Here is a 12,296-nt window from a genome sequence, read left to right as displayed (position 1 = left end):
CACCAGGCAAGAGAGACAAAAGCTCAGTGAGCAGGCTGACAGCTCTGTCACTCACAGTGTCAGCAACCCAAGGGGAAGCTCTTGTGTGCAATCACTTGAGTGCACTTTTCTCAAAACTCCTGTGAAACCAGTGAAAGCCTCCAGTCAACTGCATTAATGACCAAACCTGAATGAAGAGATGCAGAACGAGACACCCTTAAAAGAAAATCAAGGAGAAGGGAGAAATGGAGTATTTGCCAAATATGTGCAACACAAGTAAGCACAGATGTCTCACACTCTGCCCCATCAGGAAGCCACCCACTGCTGAGAGCTGGGGAAGTGGGACAGCCTGGGGAATGCACTGTAGGAGTCAGGAATGCTGGCTGCCTTCCCCACACTGGGAGATGAATTCTCCATTCCTGGAGCTGGGAATGAGGAGATGGCCAATATCAAAAGACAAAGAGGTGTGAAGTAACCGTAGCATATATAAATTCTATCAGCATTGAGTCTTGTGCAGTCCCAGACAAGCCAGTGGGGATGTGTTTCATGGTTCCCAGAGCAGCAGAAGTCCTTTTCACAGAAATATTTTTCATCCTCTTTCTTTAATTCTTCTTTCCTTGTCCAGGTTGTCAATCACTGTGGGCTCACAGATTCAGTGCAAGAAAAATCCATTCTATGTGACCCTCTTTTACTGATTCAAAAAAACCCACCAGAACTGCATTGAAAAAAAGTTGCATAGGAAATGCACAATCCAATTCCATGATTTGCAGTTGTTCTCTGACAGTAGATCAGTTTGCAGTAGTTCAGCTGAAGACATTTGCTTTAAAGACATGGCATTTTCCCTGTCACAGTCACTTCCACCACTCAGGAGTGCTCCCCTTCCTCAGGGAAACTCCATTTCTGGTAGTGGTATTCCTGTACACCAGCTCCCTAAACTCTTGGGATTTTTCATAATGGTGCAGCTGGAAAATTAATTTATAACACCAGAACCATCTGGCCTTGGCTGTTCATAAATGATTTGAAAAGTTCAGGAAGCTATCTCAGTCTCACTCGTTTTATCAGCAGGGAGAGACTCGATATCAAACAGGAATGTTGCAAATTATGGCTTGGTATCAAAGCAGTTGGGAAATGATATGTTCAGACCGATACTGGAGTGAAATTCTTTGGGTAGTGGGTGTGCCTGGTTGCCTATAAACCTCAAGGCTAAGTTTGATTTCATATTGTCTAAGGGAGTGACATGAGGAAAGTAAAAAGCAACTTGAAAAGAGACACTCTTGCTTTGAATAACTTTGGCTTGAACGTGTTGATGTGAAGACAAATTACAGATAAAGAAAAATAGTTTGTTATCTTCATAAGAAGATACCTCTTTAGAGGGTTTGTAGCTGATAAGAGGTGCAGGGTGCATGTCATTTAACTGGTGGCAGCTTTCTGGGGACCGTGTCTGAGCTTTCTCATGTGATTCTGCTCATTTAATACACTTGGCAAACCTGGCAAAGTTACTTCAACACACACCATAAACAGTTCAGAATAAGCTGCAGGTATGAATGGCAGTACTTGAGGTATTAAAAGAAAATATGAATATATTTTCCTAAACAAACAAGTTGAGCTTTTTCTTTGAATGGAGAGAAGCCTAAGGATCATATCTGGATTAGTACTGAGAAGGTAAAATAATTGAGAAAGAGGTAAAAAAATAAACCAAATGGAGATGATGACACTTCAGATGAACAGATGGGAGGACTGTGCACACCAGCAGAAAAGCAGACAACAAAGTCATTATTATAGTGCTCCTGCAGGAAAACCCAATTGGCTGCATTACTTTAAAGCTACTGAACGTGGGCAAATCTGCATTTTTATCACCATCTGACCACTCCTGGCTGTGGTGGCTCATGATGGATATTAGGGAAGAGTTCTGCCTTCTTTGGCTGAGTCTATCCCATGTCACACAGCAGTGTTACACAGCAAGCAGCTTTACTTGAGATAAAGGAGGAACCAGACAGGAAAGAATTCCCCCATTGAAAAGTGCTGGCGGTTGTGTTTTCAGGAGGAAGAAAGGAAGCTGTGCTTTTCCTTTGAAGGAAAGATACTCTTCCTAAGTACAGAGACTACCTAAACTGAGAAGCAAACTGTTTCCAGGGAGCATTTCTTTATCCTGTCTAGCTTTATTGTGTGTAATTAAAATGAACATTTCAAACCTAGATCAGAAACCTGCCCCCTCATTATCTGTCTCCGGAGCGATGCCGACAAGCAGCAGGGTGGGAGGAAAGGATCCCAGTGGGAAACAGGGGGAAGAGCCAGGCAGGATTTGGACTGTCACTGGCAGGTGAGAAACAGCTACCAGAGGGTGGACATCAGAAATTCCTAAAAGGTCAAACTGTCCCATATGTGGGTAAGATCTAGTGTACAAGATGAATGTCTCAGTGGGGTCTGGAGCGGAGAAAGAAGGTACAGTAAAAAATACTCATTTTTAAGGCTCAACTCCCTGAGCTAATTAGAGCCCAGCAGGAAGGAAACTTTTCAAGTAAGTGAGAAAAAACCACTATGATCAGATTCCTTTTGCTTTGATTTGTTTTACCTAAACAAGTACAAAAGCAGAAAATTGAGAAAACTGTGGGTTATTCTCTTTTTCTGGAAACTGGGGTTCAAGTAAAGAAGTAGATAACAAAACTCCCTGCTGGGTTGGATGCAGCAAGGGGAAGAGGCCCAGCACCTGAGGGAGGGAGGATTTTGCAAATGGAAAGGGGTCAGTGAGAATAAATCAGCCCTGTTTATTTCATTTCTCTAGTAAACTCTTTTTGCTGAATTTTATTTCCCAACACAACTGTTGGCCAAGAGGCAGCCGACCTTGTTGCACCACAGCACAGTCTTCCACTGACATAACGGTTCAAGGGAACCACATTTTTAGAGGCAACAACATTTCCACTGCTGCTGAGTTACTACTGAAGGCTTTTCCTAGTGACAGGCTGGGATTTATCACCTTCCCCAGCCCAGCAGTCATTTTCACCTGGAACCTGTGGAACTCGGCGGGCCAGGCAGACAGCACGGCTTACAGGTTATTGGAACCCAACTGCGAGTGGAAAAGTAAATATTTCATCCAGATCGCTGCCCTTGTATAAAAACAAATGATTATTTGGTAAATGGCACTTACAAACCCTAATATTTCCTGTGCTGGTGTGGAGTGAGAGGCTGCACAATGGGGACTTGTCCTGTCCCCACGTTTTGGGTCACTGGGTGCACGAGGCCGTTGCCAGCAAAGCCAGTGGAGTATGAAACCAAAACTCTTGTAGCAGGAAGCAGATGCAAGATTTGCCAAATCATTACAGCCCAGCTACTTAACATGGCCTTGGCTTACTCAGCAGAGTAAAGAAAGGCAGAGCTGGCAAAGCTACAAAGCTATTGATTAAACCAAAATTGTGTTCCTAAATGACTGTCGCCCGCCTGCTTGGTGCAGTTTTATTATGTCAAGTAAAGCTGTACAAGATGCTCAAAAACAAAGAAATTAGAGGCACTGCAAGGGAATGTTGCTTCACTGGGGATTACATAGAGATCCTTCACAAAGCAGAGAGTAAAACCATAGAAATCCTTGCCCAGAACCACACTAGTGCTTCCCACAAGAGTGCAGAAAGCAACGGGAGGTGGACATTCCCACGCCCAGTTCCAACAGTATTGCATTCCAACACTGTAAATAAACTATCGAATTTGGAAGATACAAGGGTGAGAAAAGAAACTCATGATAGAGGGAAGCTGCCCCACCACCGTGCCAGGATCAGCAGTTTCAGTAACTGCACCTGGTAATATCTTGCAGCTTTACATGAAACTAAAAAAACACACCCAAAACCAAACCCATTATCCACAGTCTGGCACATGATACTACTCAAACCTCTCCATTCCTCCTCCCTAATCTTCTTTTTCTCTGAGTGATTTCTGTACATGGTTTTCTTTCTGTGATTTTCCTCTATCCCACTGTCATTGCAAAAACAACCTGCCCAGATAAGGTTAATACAGAAGGGATATTCTACTTTTGGGCTTCCAAATAACTTACTTGGGTATCCTGTACTGCCTTACATTGGGCAAACACATCTTTGTTTAGTGGTGCTCCACCACTACCTCTTCCCCAGGTCAAACCATCCTTGCTGGCAGAAGTCTCCACTGATTTTTTTTTTTTAAAATACGTTTAGATCTGTATCTGTCTTTAATCTCTGCTTCCTTTTCATTAACTTAGCACACTGTTTTCAGAATTCTTCTATCAAGTTACTTAGGTACATAATGACTTGTTTTGTCTAAAACAGACCTCTCTGTGCGCTACCAAAGGTGGAAGAAGCATCTCCTGAAATTTTCAGATATACCTGGTTCTCTCTCCAAACCAGATGATGTTATTAAATCACTGCTTTGATTGAGTCATACCAGTTCTGATGTACAAGAATATATGATGAAATAGGCAGTGTTCCATTGTGTCCTTTGGAGTTGTAACTCCAACTTAACTGTGAAAATGTGCTTGCAATTATCTGTGGAAGAATGAAACCTGGAAGGAGGGGAATAGGAAAAGGGAGCCTGGGAACACAGAGAGAGAGAGAGAGAGATTACACAACAGATTTACAACAAAAATGGCAGAAAATAAAATTAGCAACTCCAGGGTGGGTACTGACTGCTGCCAGCATTTCTGGCCAGCCCCAGGGTATGTCTGCACAGCAGCCAGTCACTCCCAGTATTCCTGAGACTGCAATATACTGGAACAGCTACGTATTCCTGTGGGATTCAAAGTGGAGAGTGCTGGCACCAGGAGAATATACTGGGGCAGGAACTCTCCAGCTATTTAGGAAGTCTTGGTGCACCAACACAGTCACTGGTACCTGAGTTTGGTAAAGTAAAGCTTGCATGGGACTGCCTCTGGTCCTCCTGGGATCCAACTGACCTTGATTTTCCACCACTACAAATGCAGACATGCAAGTTCCAACACACTGGCAGCATGCTCAGAGCAGCCACACAGGGTTTATACAGGCACAGAGGGAACTGTGCCACAGTTGCCCACCACAAAGCAGAATCTACCCCCAGACTGCCAGCAGAGCCACTGGAGAGGTTTATCCAGGCACTGGCTGCATCCCTGAGCCATCCAGAAATGGACACTACCCTACAGACCCACAAGATGGGCACCTCTTTGCAAAGTCTCTCTCTAGGAAAACATTAATTCACAGGAGTGAATAAGATGCCTGTGGGCACGTGTTAAGGTAAAGTCATTAACCACATGCTGAAATCCTACCCTGTGAATGAAAGTCTGGCCTCAGGACAGAGGGACTAGAGTTAAAATTCAAGTTGTCCAGATAACCCTGAAACTGAGACTTTGATGCTTCTACATGTTTGATTCTACAATTTAAGTAATGTTGGTTTTCATACCTTTTGGGAGATAAGAAGTAACCTGAGGACACATTGCTCCCTGGCAATGAATTGCTGGATTTCTGCAACAGCAACAAAGACAAATTTTCCACAGAAATTCAGGTCGGTTCTGCCCGACCTGACAAAAGTGGGACTAACTCAGAGGAACACAGAGCAGAAAAAGCAGCTCAGGTAGGACTAACTCAGAGGAACACAGAGCAGAAAAAGCAGCTCAGGTAGGACTAACTCAGAGGAACACAGAGCAGAAAAAGCAGTTCAGGTAGGAGCTTGTCTGAAAAACAGAGTTAATGTTTAAAGTCAGCCAGGACAGAAACTACACACAGATGCCTGTATCAGGAGAGCCCTGAGTTCAAGGGTTAGACTATGGTGAGCTGCTCTAAAACATATAAACAGGGTTGCTGGTCTTTTTTCTTTCAAAACAGCTTCTCAGCTCCCACATCCTGTACCTAAATGTTATATTCCCAGATTAAAATGAGAGAAGTTGTAGCAGAGGTTCCTCCATTTCTACAGGGTTTCCAGAACCACTCTCCTTGCCCCATCACCATGGTTTGGCTGCCTGGCTCCACTGCTGACTGGAATCCCAGAACACAAACTGCTCCAGAAACACAAACAGGTTTCTATCAGCACAGTGGGCACTCAGCATCACTACCTGTCTGCACAGCTCTGTGTCCCATTTACTGGGGTGGTCCTCAGCTTCCACACAAAAATTTTCATTTTTAAAATACATTATAACCAACCCTTTATAAATTGCAGGGCAGGGGAGAAGAAGGGGGACAGTTAATTTCCTCTTTGGTTCTCAGGAATTAAACTTGTATGGCTGCACCACGCTGAGCTGGCTTTGCCAGTGTCAGTTGTTACAGGGCATTATTCTGCACCTTTGGGATGTGCTGTAATATTTCCACATTCTGACACATTTGCATGAATCTCTCTGCTGGTGCTGCACTGCACAGATCAGGGAGGCAAGTTTATGCACAGGTCTATCAGCATAAATATCAGACCACAAAGGGAACATCCAGAGAGTTCTTTTCCCTTACCTGCAACACCGGGATTGCTTGAGACACACCACAAAGGCCATACTTAATCATGGAGCAAATAATTATGCACCCTAAAGTAATTTTAACCGAGCTCCAGCTATCAATACTTAACATCTAAAGCAAATATTCACACTGGAGAGAAACCTGCTGTTTCCAAACTCTTCTCTTGTCTGATTCCAAGCCCAGAGCTGTTTGGTTTGTGCATTAGGGGCTTTTTACCTTTGGACTCGTTTTTGTCCTCATCTGTTTCAGCTTCAAGTTTGAGGCCATGTGGTTTCAGAGTGTTGGCAACAGACTGTTCCTTGCTTATTGTCAGTTGAATTTAATTCCCTTTCTCAAGGGCATCTGACACGTTGTGGCTTCCAGCCATCCCACCTCCGGCTGTTCCCTCCCCAGCCAGGCAGTGCCAGGTTCCGCCAGCTCATGAATGGGAATCTTCCCTCCTCACCCAAGTCTGCCCCCAGCCCACAACAGGAAAGCTGAGGCTGTTGAAAGAAACAGGAATGGCAACAAAGCTGGCATTGTTGTCCTGAAAAACCACTGGCTGCAGCCCACCCGGCTCCGTTTAGGGGTAACGGATATAAGGATGAATCCAGGCTTTTGTTTAAAAAACTTATTTGCTTTTTTTTTTTCCTTGGGAGAATGACTTGAAAATGGTAACAAAGGCACTGCTGTAGACAAAGAAAGAACCAGGGGAGGGGGAAGTGGCACTATTTTTCTAGAAGTGGGTTGTTCAGGGTGGTCTTTGGGGTGTGAATGTCAGATCGACTTCCCACTGGTGCAGCTCATGGAGGAGGAGGGAAGCACCACTCGGGATCCCAGTTTACTGATGGCCTTGCCCTGCTAAGCTGAGCAAAGAGGAGAGTAAGAAACTGTTCAGTGTTCATATCACGTTTATAACGTGAAGACCTTGGCCTTGTACTTTTTAAGACCTCAGTGCCCACTGTGATCTCTGGGTCTCTCCTTTTGTGTAGGTCAGAACACAGAACTCCACCCAGCAAACCCTGCATAAAACGCAACTAACTGTGGGTACGTTCAAGTGTGTTTAAGAGACATCCACTACTGACCCTGCTGAATAAAGGAATGAGGCTTGCTGAGGGTCCTGTCTTGTATAGGAAGAAGTTTATGGTTTGCAGCCTTGCCACAGTGGGCTCTGAATGCCTTTTTGTAAGAGTAAGATTCTTCTCCTGCATCCTTTTGCAGGAAAAACTGTATCTAAACACAAATGGATGCTCCCTCTGCGTCCATGGACCAAAATTACCAACACAGACTGAAAGATTTAAATACAAGAGATAAAAGTCATGTCACTCACCCCATCATCAAGCAACAACAATCCTATAGGTTAAACCTGAGGATGAACTTTCATAGGACCTATTTATTCCTAATGGACCAATTTAATGATGTCTCCATGTTTTCACAGTGCAGCTGCCTGCAATAGTGTTTTTTGCAGTCAGTCCAAATGACATTAGTGGCAGATTAGGAATCTGACACATCAATTAGTAATCCATTCACTTTTTCCAAAGTCCACATCAGAAACTATCTGTGAATGCCAAACTGGGCTTGTGATCTCCACGTACATTTGTTAGTCTTAAGGAAAGAATAATAAATCTCAGCTTTTCTACACTCATAAGGAAATCAGACTTCAGTAAAGCTCACGATTACGGCTCTCCAAAATTTATATTTTTGCCAATATGGATGTAAGTTTTGATTGGATTTCTTTTTAAAGTTAAGAAACTTGCACCTAGTTTTCCTTGGTTTCCATTTTTCAAGCTCATGTCAGCTTCTTTGTGTTCATCTCTGCTGTGGGTTTCCTTACATTTCAATTAAAAACTGCAAGTTTGTAAGTAGAGTCTGAAAACAAATCTTCTACTTACACAAGAGGTGCTAAACCAGGGCTCCTCAGAGCATCCCACAGCAGTTCAAAACCAGAAGGATAAGAAGAGGCCTCACACCTTGAAAGGTCAATCCTTTGAAAGGATCCTGTTGATCTCCAGGCCAGAAAAGCACCAGTCAATTGAGCAGTCTGAAATAAGTAACCAGGCCAACGGTAGGTGACAGTACAGAGGGATGACTTTAATGCCCAGGTTGGATGGTGAGGGATGGTATTTTTCCCTCTCTGATTTGGCACACTGGGAGTTGACTATACATGGTTATGGGAAGACACTCCATACCCCTGCAGTGCTCAAATATCTTCCCAATCCCTCTCTTTCCAGAGCCTGTTCTCGTTTTTTCTCTCCCAGGGAAGTGGTTCATGAGGCAGCTCTGTCAGAAAATTCAGCCTCCTTTGCCATTTGTCCTCCCTCACCTGCACTCTCCATTTGAACTCTCCATCTCTCCCCACTATGGGATCTAAGCCTCTCCTGGAGCAGAAGGTGCAAAGAAAGGAAGGACATTATGGTCTCACCACCAAAACTGCCCTCAGAAAAGCAAATGGAGTTTGGAATTTTGTGTACAGATGGAGCTGTATCCGAAAGCATCACATCCCCTACTTATGGTGGGGATTTTTTTGCAAGCCATTATTGAAAGGAAGCTTGTCAGCTCTGCTGAGAAACTTGGCAAACACCAGGGCACACCAGTCTCACTCTTTTATACAGCTGGATTTTCTGCAGCTCAAGTATTTTTCCCCTCTTGCTCTTGGCCCATCCAAAGATGAGTGCTGAATTTCCCTTAACATTACCCACAGGTTAATTTGTTATTAAGTTTAGGCTCAGTTTAACATCTTGGCATTCAATTTAAATAAAACCAAAACCAAATGTCCTTCATTTCTGCAGAAACCACCCTCGGTTTGGCTCAGCTGCCTTTGGTGTCACTGGAGGGTGAACAGGAGATTCATTTTCGTCTTGTCATTTTTGGTAGTAACCTAAAAAATCCTCCATGCAACTTTGAAACACATTGCCATAAAGTAATTGTCATGGAATGAGACTGGCCAGGATCTGAACATGCAACATTGACTCTGACTTAGCTGTGAAATACTCCTTACTCCAGGAAAGGAAGATGCAACAGGCACATAAACTGTGGGAGCCCAGAATGGTGCAGACAAAACTTGGGCACAATTCCTTAGTACAGGAATGATGGTGGGATTTCCCACCTTTCATCCAGAGAATCTGAAGGAAGGAGCACTTGAAAATCCCACAGGTACAATCCTGAGCCCTGTGTAACTCTGTTCCTGGTCTAATCTGTACCTTACACAGCCTGACTGTGACACAGTTCAACCAGAGTGATGTCAATGGAAAGGGGAAAAAGCTCCTCAGTATTCTGAGTAAGTGCCGGTGACACTGAGCCTGGAGAGCAGGGAATGAGAGAGCTGACCTTTGCTTAACTCATGAGCTGCACCAGGAGGATGCAGCTGACTCTTCCACTCAATTTTCTTCTGTCCAGGGGATATTTTCAGGCAGCTTTAAAGAGTCTTCAAAGTCACCTGCAGAGAGTACCCAGTAATCTCATTCTGCACATTTCTGTCTGACTTGGGGTTATCACGTCCTTTCCTGTTTTTTCCAGTGTGTTCAAAGCGTGTTTCTTAGGTGTGATTGAGCTGATAAATCAAGTTATATGATTTCTTTCTGCTGATCAAATAATAATGCCTAGGGGAATTTCCAAAATACTGATGTTTACCATTTCAGTCACAGTAGATTACTTCACATGCAGAGATGAAACCATTACCAAACTATTTAACTCTTAAAGTCCTTGATACAGACACCTGAACTTCAGAGAAAATTTAGCAAGTTCAAAGACTTTGAAGTTGATGGTGGTTTTATGGACCTATTCTACGCAGTGAAGAAAAGCAGAATTTGTCTCTATTACCATCAATCATTTAAGAGAATGAGGCCTCTCTGTGCCACTCAGAATCAGAAGAGAGAGTAGAAAACAGGGGAAGATCAACTGGAAAGATTCATGTGTGCTAAAATGAATATTTATGTGAGCCTCCCAAAAATTAAGTTAGGTACCAACGTGCCAGATTTATGAAATCATAACAAACATGCCACACTGGTAATTGCATTTGTCTGGCTTTAAACAAAAGTGTGCTCCAGGGGCAGAAGGAAAGAAGGAAACAGAAGGACAAGTTCTTACTTGTGCCCAAGTTCATGTGCAATTGTAAAAGCCAGATTGAGACCATTGTCTTCAGCAAGGACACACTTCCTCTTGGCACTGCAGACACCTCCCAGGTAAGCGATTCCTGCAACACAAATACAGAGAATGGCCCCATCAGCATCAGTGGCTCCACCAGAATGACAAAAAACGCAACCAGCAGGAAAAACACCAGAGCAGTTTGCACACAAAATCATCAAGTAGTTTGTTCATCATCCTATTGAAGAATCAGTCCAGAGTTTTGTCAGACAGGAAATAAGTAAAACACACCTTCGCTGCTTTCCTTGGAAAATATATTCCACTGTTTCAAAAATATATTTCACTGACTCAGAAATTCATCTAAGCTTGTCTATTAATGCCCTCTACTACAAGATGCAGTGAAGTATCCTAAATAAGCATTTAAATGGAGTTCTCCCAAATTTCAGAATAAAGCTGGGGACAGGGGATAAAACAATAAAGCAGAAACTCTGAAAAGACCTTACATTTCCCCATATTTTCATACTCAAAAGACAGCAAGAGTGTCAGAGCCAGAGAAGCTGGCAAACTGCTGACAGTGAGTCACAAAGCCAGTGGAGGTGGCAGAAGTCTCTATGGCTTGGTGGAATTTAGGATTTGATCCCATGCACAGGATTCTCCAGGTCTGTTTGTGTGGGCACCACAAATGGTTTGAGGCTGAAGCCAAAGAGGAATTCAAAAGTTACTGCATGAAAACTCTGCTGTGGAAAAACAACAGTCCTCAGATGCCCTTCCTGCACCCAGACTGTCCCCTCAGAAAGTGCCACTGGACTTGGAAATGCTGGGGTGGCATCATAGGCCACGCTCAGGACAATTGGCTGCTGAGATTTTGTTTCATCTGCCACCTGGAAAACAGAGCTGAGCCACTGGGAGCTGGGCACAAAGGTTAAAGGCAGGGTGTTTTGTTCATACACTGCTAAACGAGCCCCTAAAAAGCCACAGAACAGCTCAGTGCACACACAAAACAAGATTCCCAGATGGCACAGAGCAACCTAAACGTCCCTCCTGCCACTCCACACATCCCTCTGCCACAATGGAAGCAAGGGAAGTGTAAAGACCTTCCCCAAACGCCTCTCAGTTTTTTCACAGTGGATATATTTGCTTGTATTTGTATTTAAGAGACAACAAGAAATATATTTCCTCCCTGGAACACAGTTCCCACGGAGGGGTAGCTGGGATCTGGCTGCCTTTAAAGAGCAGCCCATGACCAAGCACTGGAGACATGGCCTCTGCTTCTTTCTTTTCTCTTTTTTTATTTTCTTCCCTCAGAGCTGACAAAGCCGCGTTTATCAGAGTGCAAATGTAAAACTTTAGACCTGGGAGAAGTCCAGCTCTGTTTTTATGAGTTTTGACAACAATAAGGATATGGATATTTGTTGCCAAGGGTATTCTGGATGGAATGAAGGGATGGGCAACAGCCTTTTACTTCAGCACGTGCAGCAGAGAGTGAAGGCAGAAATCAGACACTAACAGTTGTTTATTTTAAAAGTGCTGACTGTGAAAGGCCAGATTCATACCACATGCAAAAAATGAAATAAAGATTTAATCTTTTAAATCAATGGCCACAGAAGGCTGGGTTTCAGCACTTTAATAAACTGACTTGCTTTTTACTCACAGAATAATCCTAAAGATGTCAAGGAATTGCTCAAGAAGTAACAGCCTTCTTTGAGAAAGATTTTTGAGGTTACAACCTCAGTCCACACACCTGATGGCCTAAGGAATGTCCCACTTTTTGGTTAAAGGGAAGCAAAAATGCAGTACTGGAGCCACAGAAGCTAGAGATGAAAAGGAACC

General features: G+C 43.6%; 1 protein-coding gene across 1 annotated transcript in view; it reads right to left on the bottom strand.

Annotated features, from left to right (window-relative positions):
* Nucleotides 1-12,296, bottom strand: part of ADAMTS17 (ADAM metallopeptidase with thrombospondin type 1 motif 17) — a 167,563-nt gene that overhangs the window by 95,729 nt on the left and 59,538 nt on the right. The window contains exon 8 of the mRNA XM_027644623.1: nt 10,470-10,575. Coding sequence (XP_027500424.1) covers nt 10,470-10,575 — 106 coding nt within the window. The remainder of the gene's footprint in view (nt 1-10,469; nt 10,576-12,296) is intronic.

The sequence above is a fragment of the Corapipo altera genome, unplaced genomic scaffold (assembly GCF_003945725.1).
Source record: "Corapipo altera isolate COAL_440 unplaced genomic scaffold, ASM394572v1 50, whole genome shotgun sequence".
NCBI classification, from domain to species: domain Eukaryota; kingdom Metazoa; phylum Chordata; class Aves; order Passeriformes; family Pipridae; genus Corapipo; species Corapipo altera.
This window is presented reverse-complemented; position numbering and strand designations above follow the sequence as displayed.